This window comes from Trypanosoma rangeli, assembly GCF_003719475.1.
Source record: "Trypanosoma rangeli strain AM80 chromosome Unknown Tra_15.4_contig_00110, whole genome shotgun sequence".
In the NCBI taxonomy this organism is placed as follows: domain Eukaryota; phylum Euglenozoa; class Kinetoplastea; order Trypanosomatida; family Trypanosomatidae; genus Trypanosoma; species Trypanosoma rangeli.
The window spans coordinates 1-24,127 of NW_021705856.1; the positions used below are offsets into that span (position 1 = coordinate 1).

At 49.9% G+C, this 24,127-nt stretch overlaps 7 protein-coding genes across 7 annotated transcripts, besides 7 other annotated features; all 7 read right to left on the reverse strand.

Annotated features, from left to right (window-relative positions):
- The first annotated feature begins 369 nt into the window (after positions 1-369).
- Positions 370-391: a microsatellite.
- Positions 392-588: 197 nt separating this feature from the next.
- Positions 589-672: a microsatellite.
- Positions 673-1,064: 392 nt separating this feature from the next.
- Positions 1,065-1,084: a microsatellite.
- Positions 1,085-1,255: 171 nt separating this feature from the next.
- TraAM80_03981 (uncharacterized protein) lies at positions 1,256-2,644 on the reverse strand (the record flags this gene model as incomplete). The annotated part of the gene is made up of 1 exon (XM_029380930.1): positions 1,256-2,644. The coding sequence occupies one exon, from the start codon at positions 2,642-2,644 to the stop codon at positions 1,256-1,258; it is 1,389 nt and encodes a 462-aa protein (XP_029239170.1).
- A 192-nt stretch (positions 2,645-2,836) lies between these two features.
- Positions 2,837-2,855: a microsatellite.
- A 121-nt stretch (positions 2,856-2,976) lies between these two features.
- On the reverse strand, positions 2,977-3,957 carry TraAM80_03982 (phosphatidylinositol N-acetylglucosaminyltransferase subunit C; the record flags this gene model as incomplete). The annotated part of the gene is made up of 1 exon (XM_029380931.1): positions 2,977-3,957. The coding sequence occupies one exon, from the start codon at positions 3,955-3,957 to the stop codon at positions 2,977-2,979; it is 981 nt and encodes a 326-aa protein (XP_029239171.1).
- A 94-nt stretch (positions 3,958-4,051) lies between these two features.
- Positions 4,052-4,075: a microsatellite.
- Positions 4,076-4,349: 274 nt separating this feature from the next.
- Positions 4,350-4,371: a microsatellite.
- Positions 4,372-4,528: 157 nt separating this feature from the next.
- Positions 4,529-12,922, reverse strand: TraAM80_03983 (putative neurobeachin/beige protein; the record flags this gene model as incomplete). Its single annotated transcript, XM_029380932.1, has 1 exon — positions 4,529-12,922. The coding sequence occupies one exon, from the start codon at positions 12,920-12,922 to the stop codon at positions 4,529-4,531; it is 8,394 nt and encodes a 2,797-aa protein (XP_029239172.1).
- Positions 12,923-12,995: 73 nt separating this feature from the next.
- TraAM80_03984 (neurobeachin/beige protein) lies at positions 12,996-13,970 on the reverse strand (the record flags this gene model as incomplete). The annotated part of the gene is made up of 1 exon (XM_029380933.1): positions 12,996-13,970. One exon carries the CDS (start codon positions 13,968-13,970, stop codon positions 12,996-12,998), a length of 975 nt encoding a protein of 324 aa, XP_029239173.1.
- A 453-nt stretch (positions 13,971-14,423) lies between these two features.
- TraAM80_03985 (uncharacterized protein) lies at positions 14,424-16,667 on the reverse strand (the record flags this gene model as incomplete). The annotated part of the gene is made up of 1 exon (XM_029380934.1): positions 14,424-16,667. The coding sequence occupies one exon, from the start codon at positions 16,665-16,667 to the stop codon at positions 14,424-14,426; it is 2,244 nt and encodes a 747-aa protein (XP_029239174.1).
- Positions 16,668-16,935: 268 nt separating this feature from the next.
- On the reverse strand, positions 16,936-21,501 carry TraAM80_03986 (uncharacterized protein; the record flags this gene model as incomplete). Its single annotated transcript, XM_029380935.1, has 1 exon — positions 16,936-21,501. The coding sequence occupies one exon, from the start codon at positions 21,499-21,501 to the stop codon at positions 16,936-16,938; it is 4,566 nt and encodes a 1,521-aa protein (XP_029239175.1).
- Positions 21,502-21,783: 282 nt separating this feature from the next.
- Positions 21,784-21,806: a microsatellite.
- Positions 21,807-22,427: 621 nt separating this feature from the next.
- On the reverse strand, positions 22,428-23,918 carry TraAM80_03987 (putative mucin-associated surface protein (MASP); the record flags this gene model as incomplete). Its single annotated transcript, XM_029380936.1, has 1 exon — positions 22,428-23,918. One exon carries the CDS (start codon positions 23,916-23,918, stop codon positions 22,428-22,430), a length of 1,491 nt encoding a protein of 496 aa, XP_029239176.1.
- Positions 23,919-24,127: the final 209 nt, after the last annotated feature.

Sequence of the window (24,127 nt, forward strand, 5' to 3'; positions counted from 1 at the left end):
GAGAAGGCGGAAACAACAACAACTATCGCAGTAACACCATAATCATCGTCATCCTTCATACTCGTTTTACAGTTGAATACACCAATAACGAAAAACACGGAAAGGGAGAAAAAAAAACAACATTCATCTTTGTCTCACTTCTTCCCTCCAATTCCTCCCTTCTCCCCCAGCCTCCACAGGTGAAGTAGGAGGGATAAAAACATATATAGACGCTCGTGACCCCCTTATTGCTGTCATTTCTCCACAGCACCAATAGCCTTTTGACGTCTGCTATTAAACTCACTCATTTCTCACTTTGTCATTTAAATTCATGCGTTGTGGATGGTTTTTTTTTCTTTTGTTTTTGTTGTCTATTGCGTCCAAGCTGTCAATAATAATAATCATAATAATATTGTTCGTTTTTTCCATCATATTACTCTTTTGGGAAACCAAGGACAAAATACTACCAGCATGGAAGAAGAATAATAACACACACAAAAAAAAAAAAAACAACCCGTGCCCTTTCCCATTTCCCCCTTTTTACTTTTGTTATGATCTACGTGCGTATGTATCCACACGTATGCATGCACTACTCCCAAGGATGTGATTTAAAAAAATAATAATAATAATAACAATAATAACGCAGCGTCATCATCATCACTCAACACACACAAATAACAACAATAATAATAACGCACGCATAAAGACAATAACAGCAATAGTACTAGAGACCCATACACATAGATACACAAAGATAAAAAAGTGAGAGGCAATCCCCTGGTTCATTCCCCTTTCGCATGCCCGCCAATTTTCAGGTAAACAAACAATAACAAAAATGCAACACAGTAAGAGCTGATCCCAGGTTGACGCATGCGCCCTCCCCTCCGCAGGAAGTCCCCGTTAAAATCCGTGTGGAACACCGTTCCTTGTATGTATCTATCTATTCTTCCCCCCCCACACACACACACTAATGGTCGTTTTGGTATCGCACAGTGTGGTGGTTGATATTTTTTTTAAAAAATTCATTTCTTGCACATTCAACTCTCTCCTTATCATTGGCTTATTTTTCCTTTATTATCTTTTGTTCTTCTCTCTCTCTCTCTCTTCCCTTTTTCAGATTTTTTCATCCTTACTTCCTTCTCATCGCTGCTGTTTTGTTCCTTCCTTTTAAATATTTTTTTAAAAAAAACTTCTTTTTGCCCTACGCGTGGCAGGCCACAACTCTCAAACACCAGATATAGCCCATCATACCGTTATATCTACACATGCACCTCCCTTACAAGCCTTGAAAAAAGGGGGTCTGTTGTTGGTTGTGAAAACTGGCATTCATCCACTCCATGTCAAACTCCAGCTTCTTCATTGGCTTGGGAACCTCCTTTGCATCCGTGGAGGCATTCTCAGAAGCATTCACAGAGAGAACAATATTGACTAGCTGCTTAATATGCTCCAGAGCATCCTCATCGTCCTCCTCAAACTGAGGCGTGTCCTCGTCACCTTCCGTTAACAAGCGATTCTGGTGCTGAGTACCATGTCTAGCAGCTCCATTTATACCATTAGATAAAAGAGGAATCGTGCTCTTCTCCTGCTGCGTCTGCTTGGGTGTGGGTGACCTTCTGGAAGAACACAGCTTCATCCCTTGAAAGGGCGAACGCAAGACATAATTCTCCTCATCTGAGACAACTTCAGCCTCCTCAGTTTGCTTTTGAAATAACGGCAAGCCCTCCCCAGGCCCTGATGTGTTCTCTGCATTGGGCAACAAGAGCGGACTCACAGAAATTGGGACAGGTGGGACGGGATGATGATGACGCTTCTTCTGCCGATCTTCTTGTCCCTGCTGCTGCGCAGAAAAAAGTACATCCACGGGGATTGGTTCCCTCTTTTCGTTACTGTTCCTGTTGTATGTAAAGGCGGTGTAGGTGGGCGCTTCGGATGGCGAAGAAGCGCCCAATAGATCGCGGAAGAGTGGTTCTGGGCCACTGTTTGTTGACTTCTTATCAAGGTCCGCATCGGTCACGCCAATAGCCAGTGGAGGCACTGGACGTTTTAAACTATGTCTTGTCGCGACGACGCCAGTTTTAGCTGCAAGCACGGTATCACTAAGCGCAGTCCACGTGTCGCTGCCGATAGGCATTGGAATGACAGGCCGCGTTTTTTTTGCATCCACATGCTTAGAATCCCCCGCTAAAGCTGCACCAGACACTTTCTCCATCTCAGCTGCAGGAGACACAGGTGTGGGGAGGGTTGCAGCAGTGGCGGCGGCGGTGGTGGTAGAGGCAGCAGCAGCAGGGGTAAGGGTTGAAGCGGTACCTGCCGTGACACAGAGTGGCATGAAGCGGTAAAAGTTATGCATCGCCCACAGAGTCTGAAGGAAGGGGAGGCGTGCTAGCGTGCCCGTGCTAGACGCCAGAGGTTCCATAGCCTCACCGGGCGTCACTGTGGAACGTGCCCCAGCTGCCGAGGATGTGGCGAGAGATGGCATCCAATCGCTGTTGCATGAAGCAAAATTCATCCGGGAAAGTCCTGCTACCCTTGCCCCATCTTTAGCAGAAGCCGCATTTGTACCGCTACAACTGCAGCTGCAACTGCAGCCAGAATTCGCCCCAGAGCCAACGATTGCACTGGAGCGAACAAGCGAGTAACCACCGTAGTAGCCGTGAGTAACCATGGGGGGTATTCCGTATGATCCTTTTCGTATTGTAGTTGCTTTTATTATGTCCTCCCTTTTTCGCTCCTTTTCACTTTTTATTTTCCTTTCTAGCAAACCTCCCTCTAGTGTTGGACGTTGCTACCACAATAGAGAGCCATCAGACGTACAGATGACACGTACACACGCACATAGAGAAAGTGTGAGAGAGACAATAATAATAATAATAATATGTACATGAGAAAGTGAGTGCACAAGGGGAACACAAAATATCTTCAAATACGTGTTGTAATACGGATTTTGGCTAGAAAACCTCCGTCATACCAAACTCGGCAACCACCAAGGCGGTAACATCAATGCAGAAGGCCAGCGTTTGCCCACTCCGCTGCAGCGGCGCTATTGGTTGGCTTTGCCTCATCCCATGGGCCGTTGATTTGTTTTTTCATGCTGCCATGCAACGTCAGAAAACACCATGGGATAACCAAAGACACGGCCACCACCAAAAGGCAGTACACCACAGCAAGTATGGGCACCTGCATCAAACACCCAGCGGCTAACCCACAGAGCGCAAATGTGAGTCCCACATGCGCTGTGGAAGAAGTGCGTTTGAGGTGATGCCTTGGAATGGGCGAAAGCGTAAAGCATAGAATACCAAATGTGATCAAGGCACCGCTACGAAAAAAACTTTGAATACGAGAGGCCACAAGAATTGTACCAAATGTTGCAGCACTAACCGACGTATTCTGTTGACATTTTTCCGTGTTGCAGTTCAGGTAGTTGTAGTCTGTTAACAACACATGAAGGCACATAGCAAAGGTGCTAAGGGCAACAATAGTGTCGTTACTGTAGGTTGCCGTAAGGGTCTGCAGAATGGGTGAAAAAAGAATAATCACGGCAACCAGAGGAAGAACCTGCCTCCCAAGTCCCACTACATGCTGGAGAAGCGGCGTTGGGGTTTCACCCTGCTCCATGGCCTGTTGGTGCTGCAGTTTCACGTAAAACACAAAGGAAAGCGCAAAGAGTGCGGCATTGATCCAAGTCAACGCGTACGCGTTCCCCTCCTCCGAGTACATCACAGTGAAGGCAAAAAGAAAAAACACAACAAACGTCAACTGCTGAACAACAACAAAAGTATCTAAGACGACCTTGCTGTACTCATATGTCTTCAGGTTGACATTCTCCCGCAACCCCAACATGAACTTTTCGGGATCCACGTAGTTGTCCTCAAAGGGCTGCCGTTCATATAACACCTTCCTCCACACCGGAGCTGTTGAAGTTGCTGACGAGGCCACATGATTGGGCGTAACGGAACATTCACCGCTACTCGTCGTCATATGCGTGCGATGTTGCATAGCTACAATACTGTTTATTTTCTATTATGCTGGGTTGCTCTCCCTCCACACCCGCCCTTCACCTGGCGAAAGATGCAATGATGATGATAATAATAATAATGTCCAACCGAACGAAGAAGAAAAGCAGTAGGCATGCGCACAGGGCAGCAACAAGACCGCATGCAATCATATATGCTCCACACAAGAGAAAAACAAAAAAAATGATCAAAAAAAACACACACACACAAATTTGTTCAGCATTGTAGTGGTTTTTCCGCTTGTGGGTATAATTTGTTTTCTTTTGGCTGCAATCTGGGTGGTTGTTGTTGTGGACGTGCGCGTGTGCGTTTTAAGGGAGGATGTTTCACACCTCCTTTCTCTCCCCCCCCACCCCCCACCACACACACATACACACACTTCAAGCAAACCGTAACTGCAAGTTGTTGATATTGTTGTTGTGATATTTGTCCAGTCGCATATATAATGTACGAAGTGTTGTGTTTGCTGTTCTTCTTCCTCTCTCTCTCTCTATCATTCCTCCTCCCCTATCCCCATCATCAAGCAGCAAATGTGTTTAGAGCTCTGCACGCAAAAGATACAAGCATCCCTCAGAGGAGCCGCACACAATTACCTGCGGTTTGGAAGGATGAACCGTGCAGCAAGTCAGTGTGGAGCATACACTTCTCGACGGGCACGGCACAGATTTCAACAAGGAGAGAAAAAAGCCATGGAGAAAGTGAACTGTTCCGCCCGACTCCTCTGATGCATTCGAATTTGTAAATGGCACAGTCGTCACGAGAAGATAGTGCTTTGATGTGATGCACCAACTCGTAATACGTCCTGGCGCTGTCATCGACCGCAGCGCCACACCGTTGACACTAATCTGATGTATCACATGATCCATCGCGGAGGCGTATAAAATGTTTGGTACATAGCAGCTCGCTTGAATAAGGATACGATCAATAGCAAACTTCTCTGGGTGCCGCAGACTGCGCTCGAGTCGGCTACTCGTAAGACTGTGAAGCATAAGCACACCGTCTCTGCTGGCGGTGGCGACGAGATCCAGTGCGGGACTAAGGTCCACCGCGGTTGGATTGTCCTCATGCCCATATACCGTGAATAGGAGTTCCACGCGCAGCTTGCTGCGCCCCTGCTGCAAATGGCAGCTCCAGACAATAAAGGTGGTGTCCTCTGCGCCGCTCACAATGTACCGACTGTCGACGCTTGCCGTGATGCGCACAACACGGCCACGATGCGCACTTAAGCGCTCCTCTACATAGACGGAGGAGGAGTCCAGTGGACGTATCACAAAGGTGTTGTCAAAAAGACCACCAAAGGCCACAAACACCTCCTTATCGAAAGAAAGTACCGCCACATTCTCCGTCTCACACGGACCACCGGCCCTACTACTTGTGCTTGGCACCACGCCGGTGGGAAGGGGTGCAGTACGACTTTCAAGCTCCAGCAAACAGTCACCACCCTGACGGACTCCAGAAGGCCCACCACCGGCAGTGAGCCCTCTTAAGTGCCCTGCCGTCGCCACTGCTGCAAGAGGTCCCCCGCCAGAGATATGCTTCCCCCCCCGTTCTGCGGACGGGCCAAAAGTGAGATGAAAAAGCAGAGCGGTCCCACTTCCACCCACAACGAGAAGACGATTTGATGCAACTACTGCCACGCGAGTCACACAGGAGCACCGACTTCGAATATCAACTGTCTCCATACTCAACAAACAAGTTACTAGATCAAGCACATCGCAAGGGCGTCGTTCAACATGACGTTGCGTGAAGAGTTGAATGGGAGTTTGCCCAATATTATCAAGGGAGTCAATAAACAATTGACGATCTACATCACTCTCACAGCTTCTATCCAGATCTTCATAGGAGTGCCTGTTAAACACGTTGAGTGCGGCAATGGCCTCCTTGCCACGTTGCTTGTATCCAAAGATTAAATCAATCCAATGATGCAACATTGAGGAGGCATAATCGCTTTCAAGAGCCTCTCGCATTCGGTAAATAAACTCGTAGGGATCTCCATGAGACCATGGTGGTAATTCAAGTGCATCCATCGCCTCTCCGTCCTGTTTACAACCAAACCGAACTCGATTTGTATTCATACAAATTTCTGGCATATAAAAAAGCTCTGGGATAACTTCTCGCACATCCTGTGAATTCGCCGTCACCCCACGCCAACAAGCAGCCATCGAATGAAACATACGATCCACATGATCAAATTGGCCACCTTGCAATATAATCTGCAAGGTGGTAAAGGGCTCCATACGGACCATATAATAAAGCACAACAGCAGAGGAACTGTAGTGTGTAAAGTAATGTGCTGGAATATCCCCAAGATGTTTAGCTACCTCGTACCGCATCTCCACACGTGCGCGACACTTTGGACCTCCAAGTGCACCCACAGGCAGTGTAAAATCACGAAACGTGGAACTGCTCGTTAGGTCTAATTCTTCACTGGTGTAGTCAGCAATAACCCATGGAAAGACCGGGTACTGGGAGAGATCGTTAAGAGAACGACCACCAAAAAAATTTAACCACAACAAGTAGTCAAAATTAGAGATATCTCGCTCACGCCACTGTTCCATGCATCGCCAGAGAAGTGGGTCCTTCTTAGGATTCATATGGAATACACATAAAGGTAAATAGGGCACTTTATGTCTCTCTGCTGCAGCACGTATGTTGCTCACAGCCGCACGCATGTCTGGAAGTGTGGCAAAATTAATCAATACACTCCTCCCATCAATGAACCAAATTTCAACGGCACTCCGCTGCATTCGAAACCGGCGACCTGGCGCCAACATCCTTACATGAGCAGAGGGATAAATGATACTGCCTGGCTTTATCAGCAACGACTCCGCCTCCTGAGCAACTCGCTGATTATACGCCTTGTTCTCATCGTCAAAAAAAATACAAAGATCACTTTCTCGTATCATCATAGTCGCACTCCAACAGTGCATCATGTATGGAACCTCACACGCCATCGAGAAGTGTACTGTTGGCTGCTCCCCCGTTGCCACAGTAAAAACCTCAACCTCACCTAGTTCCTCCTCTTCTTCCTCTCGTTCCTCTTCATTTTCACCCTTCTCAGAGTGTTCTGTGGATAATAGCATCCGCTCTCCACTGCGAGAACATGGATGCCCTTCTTCAGCCTCTTGTACAACTGTAGAGGAGGATCCCATAGGTGCGATATTCGCGTGGTCTGTCCCATTGACATCAAACACCAGTTTGCGACGAATAAGCTTCTGCTGCTCCACTTCCAAGAGACGGACGTATTTGGTGCTGTGTTGTCCAGCAGGGTCAAAATCCCAGATGGTGCCCTTGCACCGTTCCAGAAAACGGGCCCAGATGGTGTTAAACACAGCCGTGGCAAGTGTACGCGCCGTTTGTGGGGCAAATCGTTCTGTTAGTATCCCTGTCCCTGCAGCTTCCAAAGATACTTCCTGCAGGTATTGTTCCAGTGCATCATGCATTTGCCTACGGGCCACACTTAAACTCGTAATAATTTTGTGCAGCTGTCCCATGACTTTTGCGTGCTCCTTCTCAATGAGCCGTGCCATGCCCTTTTCGGTCAATTGGGCCCGCTCCATGATGAGGGTGCAGTGACGCAGAAAAACATCATAGTCCCGTCGCGACGCCACATCCACAAACTCTTCAATGGACTCCTCTCGCCTCCTGGAACACAGCCAGGAAAGTGTGTCCTTGCGAGTTTGTGGTGCACTTTCATCTGAGGGACATTCCGTGTGAAATATATGCATCTGGGAGAAAGTCTTCCTGTACAGAACACAAAGACCCTTGATGCGATTCAGGATTTCATGGTTTAAGCCCGCAAACCGTGTGGAGGAGCCCTCCACCGAGAAACGCAAACGCCGAACAAGAAGTTCGTGCAAGCTGAGTATCATGATCATGGAACCGGAGAGTGGCGAGTGCTCTCGCAGCTCCGTCACTTGACGCCAAAACAACAGAAATGAGCTTTGCGCCCTCTCCACCGCATACACCCAGCGCTCTGCCACTAGCAAAATGCCTTCCACTTGCTCGGCATCACACAAGGTAAAGTTGCATGTGACGCGGAAAAGGCGCACAAAAAAGCGCAAAAAGCCTCCTTTACGAGACTGACGCCCACGCTGATGAGAATCCGAGGCACCGCTGTTTGTTGCACCACCAGAAAGAAGCACCGCATCACATGACGTAATAAGATGCATGGTGCTAACAGCGAGAGCTGCATGGAGCCAAACTCCATCAGGATGAATGCGAAATTGCAAGGCCTTGCTACCAACAAAAAAACGATACTCTGGCATTTCGCTTAATCCCTCTTCCTCTTTTTCTTCTTCCTCTTGGGATCGATGCTGAGACTCGTGTGCGTGGCACTTCATGGGATTAAGTACAAGCTCCTCCTCCTCTGTGTATCCACGCTTCCAGGCGGACTCCACTGACTGCGCCACTGCGTATGTTTGGTAGGTGGTGGCTGAGTAAAACAACACATCCTCAATCACAAATAAAAACATTGTGAAGTTTGTCACTGCCTGCTGGCTGCCGAGGCCTAAGTGTCCCACATTAAAACTGTGAGATCGAGTGGAAAGCAATACACTATACTCCTTTACCAATCCCAACAAGACTGCGTTCAGTAGCACATGAGCACGCTGCTGCACAAGATACGCCACCAGCAGATCCAGTTCTGAGACTTCATATGCCTCATAAAGAAGCGCATTAAAGAGCAACCTGACAAATATTGTCTTTGTTGACGCTAAAAGAGGCGACTCTTCCTGTAATTGCGTATCTCGTGCATCATCTTCTGAAAGGTACAAATCTACAAAACCCGCATACCAGCCTGGCACCGACATGAGACTTTTCCACGCTGATGGATCTTGCTGCAACAACGCTGCAACATCGGACATGGTTTGATTCTTCAACGCCACCTCTTGACACTGTTTCATCATCTGCAGCAGTGGTGTGAGGGCAGGGGCAAAAACAAGCTTGTCCTCTCTTCTCAACTCTATACAATCCTTTATGGGTGCATCAAACCGACCAGTGAGAGCAGCACGCAGTGTGGCGTACAATTCATCATCCACCGGCACAGCGCGAAGTGTTTCCCTGAGCCATGAAAGTGAAATCCCGCTGGCGACGTAGACTGCCTCGCGTGCAAACAATAGGGAGGGATTCAGCAACTCCTGTGTCCACCGAGAGCGACTTACTAGTAGGCAAAATAGCAATAACGCCTCATTTTGCACTGGCGCAGAAGAATCCTTTAGGAGTGAGATAAGAACTGCAGCAAGGTTCTTCTTACCCATAAAGGCAGCAAGAAGAGGGTTACGTGTCGCCATCAAAATGCGAGAACGTTCGAGAATTTCAAATAATACCGCCGGCTCACTTTGTTTTACACTATCAGTTATCAGACGCAGAATAACATCCGCATCATTCATTGTAAGTGGATCCACCATAGTAACTTCCAAGAGGGCAAAGAGTTCGCTTCGCATGGATAGGTGATGCCCAGAGAGCGTATTGTACACGTGAATTATCTCGCTCACGATAAAACTGGGCAATTCCAGCGCATGCACACGTCGGCACAACTCACAGTTTACGCTGCACATGGCAAGCTGAGTTTTGATAAATGTCAGCTGTGTCTCCTCGGAACACGCCTGTAAAATCTCCCCCGAAAGAAAGAGTGAGGTGTACGCCGCATCAAAAATAGCAACATTTGATAGAAGAGCGTTGCACAAGTTTCCCAGGCGCTGGGCGAGGTTGGAGCAGTGATAGTCGACAAACTGCTGCAAAACATGGGCAATAATAGGAAAAAGGCCAACCTCCAACACGTCAGCACGGACAATATTGCTAAGCAGAAGCGACTCCACAAGTTTCAACAGATCGTCTATCGCCTTACGGGTGACCTCCGGCACTGACTTGCGTTTTGCCGGCGGTACACGGCACTGAAACGGGAGTTGGGGATTCACCAGAAGAACCAGCAAGGGCACTGCCACCGTGTGTAGTGCGCCAAGCACACAGAGAGCATCAATAATACTGTTTGTACCGCACGCGACAGTACCTTCGTAGGTAATCAAGGGCCACCCGGAGGCTTGACTACGCATCAGCGTCGCCAAATTGTGAACTTGACCACGTTCGCCAAACCGGGGATCAATATAGACGGCAATTTGCGAAGCGTACTGTTTTACACTCGTCACACCCGTGTCTCCCTTAAAAAAATCTACAACCTCCTTTAGCGACAATGGACGCAGGAGAAAGTAAACCGCAGTCATTTGTCCAGTGAAAGAAGCTCTAGAAGAGCGCTGTTGCACGTCCTCACCACGTGTTCCAATGTAGAAGAAACCGGACAAGAATGTCGGGTATTGAACCTGAAAAACCGCGGCAACCTCTACTCCATTGAGGAAGCATAAAAATTCATTCCCATTGAATGGGAATGCCGCCTGCCGATGCACGACCGTCAGGTGTGTCCATGTTTGTGGCGGGATGCTGCAATTCAAATCAAACTCCAAGACTTTCTTCTCTGCATTCTGAAATACGACCGAGACTCCTTGGGCCGTGGCGACAAGCTCCAATACAGTCCGTCTCTCCAAGTTTTGCAAGGAAAAAATACACTGCGGCCTACGCCAGTCCGCACGCCGTTCCATACGCACCCACATACACACAGTGTATCCATCCTGTGGGAAGTCTGCCAATATGGCCTTCACGCCCGTTTGTCCACTGCGCTCGCGGAAGGCAATGTAATTCTGCCGCTCTGTCTGTTGCTTAAAAAACATGTAGGAGGCGACATTAAGCACCTCAGTGACGATGGGAACCAACCTGCGCCGCTCCTCCTCATTCTCGGTGTGAGCGATAGCAATCAGAAACTGTTTTACTTCGCGGACACTGATGTGGTGGCTAACTATATTCTTAATCAGCGACAGCACCATCTCAAGCAGCGCGGTACCAGTGACAACAGGAATCAACGCCGTCAAGACCTCAAACAGGCCCGCATTTGCCAGCATCCACAAGGAGATAAGCGAGGCCCTCAAGGTCTGCAAGAGCCGGGCCAAAAGGTACTCCAACGCGTCTCGGTGCTTCGTAGTAAATTCCTTCAGCTTCGAAAATATACGCAACAGAGGCGATAACAACTCGGGATTTTGTATGACAGTGTCTTCTTTAAGCTCCGCCAACAAGGTCTTGGTGCTTGACCTACTCTTTGACGTGGGCGGCGTATTCCCCTCTTCTATGTCGCTCACTTCCTCGTATACAAGCACAAGAATGAGGCGAACAAACTCCAACCACGACCCCCCACGCGAAGTAAACCATGCACCTTGAAAACACGTCACCATTTGTTCTGCGTCCATGGTTTGAAAAAGGCGAGCACGCAAGGTTGGATTTCCCTGCACCAGCATGGCAATTGTCCGCAGAATGCATGCGAGACCGTGTGATGCCCGCACACCATGCCACGGCAGAACTGCCCGATGCAGCAGGCAAAAAAAAGGATCCGGCGTGTTAATAACGCCAACGCAGAGAACATTCTGCAGTTGTCGCACAGAACCCCAACAAGGCAAATCCACAGCAATAACATGGATGGAGGTACGAATACAGTACAAGATAGATAGCAAAAGATGATCCTCGTCATCGGCGTTGATAGGTGCAGCGACAAGTGATCCCTCCGTCTCTATTCTCACACATTGACGAACCAACTCCCAGGTGTGTTTTACCAGCGGCGTCATCCGTTGCGTATACTCCACCTCAACACAGCGATGGGAAAGCAGTGACACCAACATCTGCTCTGCGTTTACTCGGATGCCTCGTACGGTAAGAAGGGATAATGCAATTTCGGCCTGATTCATCAACACTCCCTGCTGCACCTCGGGTTGACGCAATAACTGCATCAAAAGATATGTCACCCATTCTCTGACACCACTAGCAGCACCAGCAATATCCCCTTCTTGCTTATGCGTAGTGAAAATACTAGACTTGCTGGCAATCGTGGCAAACATCGCTATGGCGTTGCGTTGCAAGATGATCTCCAAAACCTGAGCTGCATTGGGGCCGTACACAGCTGAAAGCAAGATCGCACACATGAGCACTGACCTCTGCTGCACCTCCTGCGATGCCTCCTCCATGTCAGTGCTAAGGAAGACCTCAAGTGTGATTCCCACCTCCTCTTCCACGTGATCCTCCAGTGACGTCAGGCGGTGTGTGAGCATGTAATGCAGCAGAAACACTGCCGCGTAGTGCAGGCCTGGGTCTTCTCGAAACGCCCTAAAGGTTTGCTCGTAAAACAAGATGCGGTACAGCCCAGCATTGATCAACGGCCGTATGAGGTTACCATTCTGCGTCTCCACTGTACCCAATTCATGTAAAGGAAGAGAGGCAATCGTGTACTTCATCAAGGCTTCGTAAATACAGGATGCGGGGGCGAGAAAAGTGGGGTCATCCAAAAGCGCTTTAATAATTGTCAGCTCAATTTCCGCAAACACACGGCGTAGTGCCGGATCCCGTCGCACTTCTACCGTGGTCCTAACCAAACGCTGTGTCTCCAGCAAACTAATATAGCTATGCAAAAACTCGTCCACAGCATTATCATCCGCCAGCCTATCAAAACGTGGACGGGGCAAGTGAAGCACCTTTTCAGAGAGCTTGCGCACGCGAAAGGTTTCCAAATTCGTGACGGACAGCAGCTCCCGCAGTGCGTCTGCTCGCGCTCGCACATAGCTTTCGTCGGTACGTGCAGCTTCGTACTGTCGGCCCACCACCTGCAACGTACCCACCAAGTTGTCAAAAAAACACACCGAACTCATCGCCTCAATGGTCACCAACGGAGATTCCCTCAACAACTTAGCTACCAGCAATAAACTATACGACAACTGCCGCAGCAGTCCAAGCGACTCCCCCCGCTCCTTTGCCGCAAGAAATCGAGCAAGCTGGATGCCAACACCGGAAAGGGTAATGCGAATCAGCCACACACTAGGAGCTCGCTGTAAACTTGACATAAAGAGGACCAACGAGCGAACAACCTCAGCGACCACGTCTCCCTCCACTACTTCCTCTTTCTCCTCCTCCGTCTCATCTTGCACACTTAGGTCTAGCGCACCTTTTGAGAGACACAAAAAAAGATGTCCACACCCTTTCAGCATTCCCTCGCAACACGCTAAAGGATCTCCTGCACTGGAAACCCCAAATGCCATCTCTGTGGTGGGGGAAGAAGGCAATTGTGGCGTTGTCAAAAACTTCAAGATGGTGTTGTCCGCTCGATAACGGATCAGCTCCCTCGTTACCAGACCTAGGTGAGATCCCCGTGGCACCAGCAGCTGTGGATGTAGTTCCAAAGTGAAGGGTCAACAACAGCTGCATCGTTTCATGAAGAATGCGTATCATCGTACCCCGCCGCAAAAAATTGGTTTGCAACATGGTATTTGAAAAACAACTTGTTCTTGCGTCGAATGGGGTTTCGATCTGGCTCTCAAGTGGGATGTCCGTGTCAGGCACCGTCGTTATCGCTGTTGTATTCGTCCATGCGGTGATTCGACCCATCAGATTTGTGTAAACAAATTGAAGTACAAGCAATAATTGACGATCGATTCCAAGTTTCAGCATCATCGAACCAAATCTCGCTTCATCTGTCATGAGTATCGCATGCAGGGCGAGAAGTGAGTCCTGCAAGAAGTCGGCAAATTCTCTTTCCTCAAAATGGACACAAGCGTACTCCAGACGCTGAAGCAGCAGTGTCAGTAGCCGTGCGGGTAAAGCAGGCTGAGAAGATTCGCCACGAAGCAGCTTCAACACAGATCCTTCCAGGCCGGTGTCTGACGAATACGAATTTGCATGGCTAGATGACTCGCACCGACTCTCCAGTTTTTCCAACTCGAGGCAAATCCCTTCACTTGAAGGTAGACTAAGGAATCTGGTGAATTCCGCGGCATCCTCCGCCGCCGCCGCCGCCGCTGCTGCATCTTTCTCGTCTTCTCGCTCTTGCGGCCTTCGGGTGGTGTCATCATGGCCGCCAATGAGCTTCCTAGTAACTGCAAAAAACTTGAACATCGATTCCCAAATCTAACTCGCGCCAGGCAAAGCTTGCTCTTTTCCCAGCCGCAAGTATTTTGGGTGTTCGCTCAAAAATCACTGGGGGGGAGGCTTGGCGCTACGGTTTCCTAAAAATACGGCGACAACGGCATACACTCCCTCTAGCGTTGCATTGAAAACAGGAAAAAAGGGGAAAAAAGGGGGGGATAGGGATGGGGGGAGGAAGAAAGAAGCACATGTTTTTTTCAAAGTATCCTCGCATTTCAGAGACAATACGGGCACATGCCCCATATCGGGAGTTCGTCGCATCCCCTGCTTTATTCTTGTTTTTCTTCCACGTGTGCGTTTGTCGTGGAGCACCGTGGCTCCGCTACCTCACACTATAACAAGTTTGGTCCTCGCTTCAGCGGAGAACAAATCTTTTCCGGTACGGTGGATTGATTGCTCTTCCGCGTCTTCCGGTACCACGCCTTATTTCCCTCCGTCCCTTCCCACTCCAGGGAAGCCCGACCCGGGTACGGAGGGAGTGCTGACCGTTGCCGCTGGCACAGACAGACCTCCCACCGTTGCGTTCTCCCCTTCAGCCCTCGGTTCAACCACCTGTTGCTGCTGTTGTTGTATGGAGTCCGTTTCGCGCAGCAGCTCGTCAAGTCTCGCCCTTACAGGGCGCAGGAGAACTTCCCGCGTTGTTGCATTGGAAATAAACACGCAAAGCAATTCTTTCTGGGTCGTCCATTTTTCCTCCATTGCGGCAACGGCAAGCTGAATTTCCTCCGGTTTTTTACGTGCGATTCCCGATAGCGGTGCGGAGATCTCTGCAAAGAGCATCTGCACCAGACGCTCGCAGCACATCTTGATTTCCGTCTCCACATCCTTTTTGGACTCCCGCGAAGACTGCACAATTTCAAGTCGTCGCTGCGCAATTTTGCTAAGATCAATACGCTTCTCCACAACAGTAATATTTTCGTCGATTCGTGAGAGCTCCTCACGAAGGTGAAGCAGATGACACAGTTGACACATAACGCCTTTCATAACGCCGTCCTCCCCTCGCTGTTGACTCATAAGCCTCGCCAGCTCTTGCACCTGCGTTAAGGTGCAGTGAATAGCTTCCTCCGCAAAGACTGAGAAGACGGAAAATTCCAGAGAAGGGTAAAGAATACGGAGGAGGGCCACACAGTTACTAAGAGCCGGGATGTAGGACTCACTCGAAGTGACACCGTCCTTTTGAAATTCCTGCACCATCGCCTTGGTGGGGCCACCACGCATAATCGACTGACGCAAAAATACACTTGTGCGGAATATCAAACGTTCCTGTGTGTCCTGAATTAACTTGATGAGCAGTTCACCGAGCTCCGCAATACCATCATGCCTCGTACTCTCCCACTGGATCGCCTCTATTGTTAGCGCCAACTCCTCCAGCTCATCCACCTGCAATAGTTGGGAGCGGAACACATGATAGACCTCATTAGAAAGACCATTAACAAGCTGCTGAAAAACACGTGCGCTAAAGTCTTCTCTCAGCCATACTCGATCAAAGACCTCCTTTTCTCCCATTATGGCAACCTTCATGAGAGAAGTGAGATGATTCACAAGTTTCGGCATTGGCTGCACCATCGCATCAACGCCACACCATGCCTCTAGCCAGTTTTTAAGAAGAGGTCCTACAACTAAAATACGCGTTTCACGGTAGGCGTCAAGGATCTCGTTGTCGTTCATGTCATCCGTCGAATCGACTTCCCCTCCCCGTGCCTCCATCATTCGTCGAAGAGAGGCTTTTTCACTAAGTTTATCGCAAAAAATCGCATTAATGCGGCTAAGTGACTCTGCGACATATCTTTGAGCGTCCAACCCATCTTTTACACTAGGGAGTGGCAAGGATACAGTGGTGGCGGTAGTACCTGCAGGTCCCCCCGTATCTGTGGCTTCACTTGAACTCTTCCGCCGTCGCTGATAGAACGACACTTGGTAGGCCTCAGCGTTCACAGTCACAATTTGCGCAGACTGCAATGATGCCACAATGGCATCCTTTAGACACTGAAGGGCACGCTGCTGCGCCAGCGCCAATCGTGTTGCGTACGTCTTGGAGGACAACAGCTGTGGGTTCCGAGACAGAAAATGCATCTCCTCCTCCATCTCCTGCAGCATGCCTGGGTAGCGTGTGGAGGCGGCCGAGAGCGCAGGGCTCTCGGCTTCCTGTGCCAAAACTTCAATGCGGGTGAAATGCCCAATCATCCGTTCAAGCTCCTCCTGGACCATCTCCAGTTTTGTCTTCCGGACCATAAGCGCGGACGCGTTGCTGCTCAGGAGGTTGCTTTGCTCTTGCACAGCCCCCGTGACGTCTTGCATGGAGCCTAAACAGCCTGATAAGTTCTTAAGGACACTCAGACACCGTTCGCCCATACGACGTCCCTCGGAAGCACGGTCCAGCCAATGCTGCAGACCCTCCACGCGGGACTCGCTCTCAATCTTCGCAATTTCCCGCAACATCTCCTCCGTGGCTTGCGCCTCCTCGTCCTTCTGTGTGTTACTTAGCCCGCCTGCACGAGGGGGCGAAGAGGCACAAGACATTAAGGTGCCAAGCCGCATGGAGTTATCCATAACAGACCCGCCGAGCTCCACCATGCGGTCACCAAAGGGGATAGCGTGCTGAAAGCTCTTCGTCGTCTGCGCCAACGCAACGTCAAGGCGGTGGGAGAACTCCGCATCTGAAAGCATGACTACAGGTGGACGACAGCAAACGATCACCTACGTCCACACAGGCACACAGAACAAAGGAGAAAAATCAACGCATACAATGCGGACTGACATTTAGCAACAACTAAAACTATCAATAAAACAATTCACATCTCTTCATTTTAACGGGGCTTTATATCTTCACAAACTCACACTAGGATACTCTTTTTTTCGGCCTATGTGCTCCTTCTTTCTTATCCCTCCATATCCTACTCCTTTTTTTTTGCCATTCTTTTTCGTTTGACACCATTTAGTTGGTGGAATGTGGGGAAACACATAACTCCTGTTCCTCTAGCAGTTCCGCGAAGACCTCAGTCAGCCCCGCATCCTCCCCACGTTTCAGCGAATGGCGACGATACTGCTCAACCACATCCGCCCGGCACTTCCAACACAGCGTTGGTGTGACGTCCTTTGAGGCAGAGCGCATCGCCCGCAGCAGCGCCGGAAGAACGCGTTCAAAAACCTCTAATACGCCGCCAGCAACGGAAGCAGAAGCGCCATCTGCAGCCGCCTCCTGAAGTCGTGTGCACCACGCCATAAAGCACGCGTCACCCGCCGTCGTAAGACGGTAAAGGTTGGGCAGTAACCACAATCCCGTCGAATCCGTTTTCCCCATCTGACTCACCAGCACACGCGAGGCTAACTGCACTGTCTCTGCCCGCACAATACGTTCGTTACGGCACAGCGCCCCAGCAAGAAGAATATTCACTGCATCATGAACAGACATCTGCTTCTTCAAGAGAATGCCATGCTGCACTTCGTCTAGCCATGCCACGTTCACTGGACAAGGAGTTGTCGTGGTCGTTCCAATAACTGTGGCCAACACAAGGACGGAACCCTCAGCGGCTGAAAGTGTTGAAACCCCGTTCCTACGTATTTGGTCTGCAAAAAACGACAGGAGCTGCGATAATTCTTGTGTTTCTCCCATCGAATACGGGAGTGCCAAAAGATGACTCATGGAAAGAACCTCCATCACTACCGCAGCTGCTGACGAAGAGCACAGAGATGCATTTTCACTCCTCTCCTCGACTACAGTTCCCTGCAATAGCGCAGCAAGACGACGCGCCGAGTCCAGCGCGTTTCTATAGACGACACATGGCGCCCCAATGTGCCTACAAGAAATCTTTGTCAAATGTCGCAACGCACTACTAACACGACGAGGATTTCGGGCCACATCCTCATCCCGCAATTTCTCTGAAATAACCTCTAAAAACGGTGCGGCCTCTTCAGGAGAAAATTTGCCGTGATACACCAAAGCACAGGCGCAGCATGCGCAATAAAGCTCTGCCACCTTTTCCTCTGGCATCAGTCGCAGTCCCGGTGACAGCGAGACCAAAGCCGTCTGGTGAGAAGTAACGGCGTACGCTATTGCCTGAGCAGAGATGCATTGACGCTGGTACCGCCGCAGTTTACCCACACAACCGTTAAGGGCAAGGGCAATCATCAGCCAATTCCTCTGCTTACGTGGTGAGCCATCGTCCAGAATACGCTTCCTGGCAAGCAGCAACTTCACCGCCATCTCAAAGTACGTGTCAAAGGCCGGTTGTGGTGGTTGATCAAAAAAAAACAAAACCCGAACAACCGCGGCGATGTCCTCCAGACTCTGAGTCTCCAACACAGCAGGGACGGATTCAGATTGTTCAATGAGTGTTGTCATACGCTCCACAACGCTTATTGAAAGCAATACAAGAGGATTGATAGACGCCTGTGTTACAGGTGCACACGCATGGCGCCAATCCTGTTCCAGACTTGTTTTGTACGCCGTAGTTGAAAAAAGGACGTCAGGGCTAAGAAATCCTGAGAGTTGAAGGGCCTTTAAGATAGATTGACACTGCTTCAGACTACATGTACTTACCTGTTTCGCAACATTGCTAGCCAATGTATTTAAAACGCGCCCGTTCCATGCGCCAAGACGAGCAAACGCATTTAGTAGTAACGAGATCTCCAACGGTTCCATGGCCGAAGACATATCCCGGACGAACGGGACAACTTCGTAGAGAAAAGTGTGATGCCTCACTCCCACTTTTTCAAAACTCTGCACAAGCATAACAACCTCCTTCGGTAATATCTGCGTGAAGGTTGGTTCATCACTGGAATCACCAAGTTGCTGCAGCGAGGCGCAGGCAACATCTCCCAGAATCGAAAACGCCTGTTTTGTCACGATTAATAGAGGTTGCTTAAACTCATCAGATTCATCAGCCGCAGTATCATCATTCAAGAAATTCGTTTCTTCCTCCTCGGTTTCCTCCTCCAGCTCTTCAGTCAACTCTGCTCCGAAGCTTTCGTGTCGAACGTTGTTGGGAAGGCAGGAGCAGAATTCGTACAGCTGCGCCAGGCCATGGGCAAGAAGTGCGATGTCACGAAGTGGCGGCGGCGGCAGCGATGAAGCGTTAGTGGACATCAAAGTGCATGCATTTGTCATTGCAACTTCCGTCAGTTTAATCAATGCCTCCAGTACGGTGGGCTTCAGTGTGGCTGTCTTCAAGACCGGCAGCAGGCGTCGAAGAATCCATGTCGTCTTTTTAGGTGCCGTCTGCAGTAGCGTCGCCAGGTGGTGAAGAAAGGACGGAGGGATGGAAACCGCGCGCACCCGTCGAACCCCCTCCAGAAGAGACTGCGCGTCATAAACGTTCAACTCAACCGATCCACTCCGCTCCAAAATTGCCTCCATGGCCCGCTGCGCCTCCGCCTCCCCAATCAGTTCCAGTGCCATTAATTCTCCAACGGCCTTGGCTAAGGCCCCGACCTCGTATGCGTTAGTGACAGGTGCGACAAGACACACCTGTCCAGCCACCGCGTCCAACAGACGCGAGGGGGATCGAGTCGTCACAGATGCCGTTGTCACCGCCGTTTTCATAGAGGCATTTCCGCCTCCTCCCTTCTTTCCTTCAGACAAGAGGAGATGGAGAAGCATCACGAGAGACTTTGGATTATCAGTCTGCGCGATGCTTCCTACGGCGCCTTGCCGCAGGGTCTCACACAGTTTATCTGCACGCTTAAGCGATACCTCCTCCTCTCGTGTGACAGTCACCGCCTCATTTCGGTAAGCATTCAAAGCATTCATTAAAGCCGAAGTAAGCAAAATCACGTCGGTGTCACCCAACGCCTTCTGCTTGAATTCTTGACTCAATCCGTTTCCGCCAACTGCATTCCCATCACCAGAACTACAAGTAGCATCACCATCAGTGCCGTTGTTATCATCGGAGTGGCCTTTTGACAAGCAATCGACGGTCACCGACAGTTTTGGTTCCAAGGCCTCGTAGACGGCAGTAACCCTGGGGTACCGCAGCCGTAAAAAGAGAAGTAGCAGCTGTGCCGACTCCATACTCGTCAAGGTCCCAGCCGCCGCCCAAGCAATAACACGATCTGCGGCTTGCTCAATGCATGGAAGCACGGATGGGAGACGAACAACTTCCCAAAAAGGGACATGGTGTGCCTCACCTGAGGATCGTGAAGCAGCCTCGCTGCACCTGGCGAGGCCTTGAAGAAACGGAATAAGTTGAGCTGGCGGTACCTGTTCCATGGAAGCGGAAAAACAACCACAAAGCAGATTCACAAGATCATCCGCCAGTTCTTCATCAAGACGGGAGAGAGTCGACATCAGCGATGAACACTCGATATGTCGCAGTGAGCCTGGATGCGTTTCAGCGATAAGAAACAGTTTTGGACGTACTGCCTCAAGAACACGCCGAACCATAGATGATTCTTCTGTAACCTCCGTTGCACTGGAACGTAGTCGCACCAACACCTGGAGAGCTACGCAGATATCTTTCACAGATGCAGAAGCCAATGCAAGAGGCAATAATGCAAGAACAGCACGGGACAACTCCCTCATGTGTTGTGCATCCTGCAACTTGGACGTTACAGAAAGTAGGTGGCAAACGTCACTAGGTCGTTTGCTCGTCCCTGTAGATGGGCCAAGAGCCGCATCAATCATTGGTCGCACCTTATTTAATCCATCCCTCACTGTTGCCGCGAAGTCGTCTTCAGCATCCGCTTCAAGGCGCCCGCAGGCCTGTAGTATGTGAACACACTCAAAAATCTCAAGCGGCGGAAGCTGTCGCTTCACCATCATGAGCAGCGCATCAACGCCTTTTGTGAAAAATAGCAATGCCGTTTGATACAATTTCAAGGAATCCTCCATTGAAGAAGGGCGGCGAAGGTCGTCTTCGCCGATAGCCTGCCTCGCTTCATCCGCATCACCACTGTCACTATCCAGCACTCTCCCCACAAGAGTAAAGACGGAGACGACGGCACTGCGATGTTGTTTTAGGTCCGACTCCAAAGATGCCGTCGCAAAAACTGGGGTCTCCAAGGCTGTCAGCAGCGGTGTGCTGAGTTCCTCAACCACGAAGCGTCTTCCAGCCGTCTTGCCATCCTTGAGGTTAAGCAGCGGCATACAGATGGACATCACTTGCCGCAGGGACACCAACTGTTTCTTGTTCATCCGCACCCACCGCAGCGCCTCGGCCACACGAGGGGTGGTTGTGGTGGCCCCAAAAGCCGCCGCGACGCTTAACAGCTTTCCCACTTCAATGCAAAAAGAGGCCGACTCGGTATCCACATCTGAAAGTGTGTCACTGCCACGGACTTCCTTTCGGAGGAGTTTCATTGCCTCGCCCACCAACTGTTGCCGTTCCTGCAACGCAGAGACAAAGTGGTCACGGGAAGTGGACATCAACTGCATGGATGCATCTCGGCGATTGAGAGGGTTCGTCGGCCGCTGATACTGGTGCCGTATGCGTAGCAGTGCCGTAAGTACAGACTGTGACCGCGCTGCTGATCCATGCAACCACAAATGCGTTGAGCGCAGCATCGACTTGGCTGCACACACACACACTCAAATACGATAATTTGCGCTCAAACAAGTGCGTGTGTGCGGGCCCCACTGCCGAACTACAGGGAGAGGAGCAAGAAAAAAAAAAGGATTTGCAAAGTAGTATGTCCAAAATTGAGATAAGCTTGTAACAAGTAGAAAATATACCAAAGATATGCATGCATTTAGACGCATTTACCTGCGGGAGAGAGGAAGAGTGGAAGAAAGCTTGCTCCGTCTGCGCTCATTCTCACTTCCTTACATATCCTTCAGAATAGAAGCATACATATATATATATATATATAATCGCGCCGTCAATCGCTCATTAAAACAAAAAAAAAAATAATAATGTTGTCTTCTTATTTCTTCTAATTCTCATCCTCGCCTCCCCGCCTATTTCCTCAGCGTCACGCATCACTCAGCGAAGGTGAGGAAAAAGGTGGACGCAACAAAAAAGTGACAGATACCCACACGCATATCTATGTGTGCACGCGCCCACAGCACCAAAAACTATGACTTTTCATCCTCCTTTGCAACGTAAGTCGTTCCTTCCCGTTGCGTCTCTTTATCTTTTCGTTGTCGTTGTTATCATTATTATCTTCGCGTTTCCTCTTCCCACCTCCTGTTATTAAGTTGTCCTCCACTTCCATGTTGATGGCGAAAGAACTCGGTGTTTGTCGTGAGCCCCCTGCTAGTCGCCGAAAAACCAGCACGCTTGCTTCCACACGGTGGATAGAGGCACCACAACACGCGGTGATGCTCCCCCCCCCCCACCTTGTGGCCCCCAACCACATCTAACCCCAAGGAAGCGTAAAGAAAAAAAAGCAGAAAGCAACGGAGGGACGGAGCACACACACACACAGAAGCCTAGAAACAACAACAACTCAAAAAAAAAAAAAGAGGGCGGCGCTTAACCATTAAAGACTTCAATTGGCTGTGCCGTAGCCCTCCACATGCTTTTCATCCACCAACGGTGCTTCTTCTGCAGTGGTGTTAGTTGGAATTTGCACTGCCTCCTTTCCGTATTTGCTACTCCACTCCTGGCAGCGACGCACCTTACGCAAGACACAAAAGATGACGGCGACGAGAAAGCTAAAGAGTATTCCCAATGCCCACATGTACCCCGCTGTGCATAAGGCGACGTAACGAAAGGAACCGTCTTCACTAAGCTCATAACAGAAGGGTATCGAACTTTGTTGCTCCACCATAGTCGACAGGATGAACTCCGGCTGGTCTGGAAGTTGGGAAGTGAAATGCCCAAGAAAGGGGGACGGCTCAGCTTCTTTTTTGTTTATCAAAAACGGTGAGGCATACGTTGAGATCCTTCGACCTATACGATCCGCTATTAGCAGCATCTCGTGTGACGGGTTCTCATAGATGCCACTTAAGGAGCGGTGTGGAACCTGCTTTGTGATGCGGTATGTCCTCGCCCGTTCCTGGGGGTTGATGAGATGGGTCATGTCGGCAGAGCGAGGTGGGGCAACCAACGGAACGAGGAACGCTGAGCCATCTTCTTTACTCGTCACATAAACGTATGGGATTTCAAAGTACGATGTGGGCGTCTTGATGGGCTTCTCATAACGCGAAGGGAAAAGAACCTGCACGGGTGATGAAACAGGTATGGAAAAAAGATGCTCACCCGTTTGCGCAAGAAAGACGTGGAGGCGGTCAGCCGCGATGTCACACACTACAACGTAATAGGCGAGTCCTCTTACCGTCGAGTAATATCCGGCCGGAGCGGCCTGCTCTATAAGGGCACGTGGAAGCGGCGGTGATAAGGCCAACCCGCGCACGGAGAGCATCGAATACTCATTGCTCCATGAGGATGCAAACAGTCCGGCATTCGCTGGAACGCTGTCTAGCTCCGATACATTGGAGAGAGCATGCGCCACGTTGCGGACCGGCTCCCATCGCGGAAACATACCTTTCTCCGAGTCAACCCGTTTGTACTTTGTAACCGTGACAGAGTTTTGGTTAGACACAAAGAGAGAGCCGTCCAATGGGTGGAATGCCACCGCGTACGGATGATCCAGAAACGGGTTCTTGCTGCTTTGTGTAGTGACGGTAAAGAGATAGTTCCGAGTGCACCACTCATTAAGCGTGCGGTTAAGCAGACCATTTCCGGACACGGCAAAGACACGGCTGTACGTTCCGCGTGCACTAGTAACGTAGAGATGATTCCCAGGACCAAACTTCATGTCCCGAAGCTTCTCAACGCGAAAAGGAAAAGAACTCTTGTTTAGTACAAGGCCAATGTAGTGACCCGCAGTGTCAAAGGCCCAGATATTGTCACCCATGTTGGAGGTCACGTAGATGACGTGCGTATTGCCATTGGATGGGCAAAGCGCCGTGGCGGTGCTCCAGTTAACAAACACCAGCGATACCACAATAACCAAGACAGCAGGAGAAAACCGCATTTCTTCCCCTTCCTCCCTCCTTTTTCCAGTGAGAATATTAATGTACTATACCTCCCCTTGGCGTCTTTCTTGTAGAGGGAGATGAACCTTCTATAGGCGCCGTTGCACACACCACAAAAAATAGAGAGAGGAACAGTGAGTGAGTGAGTGAAAGTCATTTTGGCAAACCAACAAGCTAAGGAACAAAAATAAAGTGTACATAACTGTGC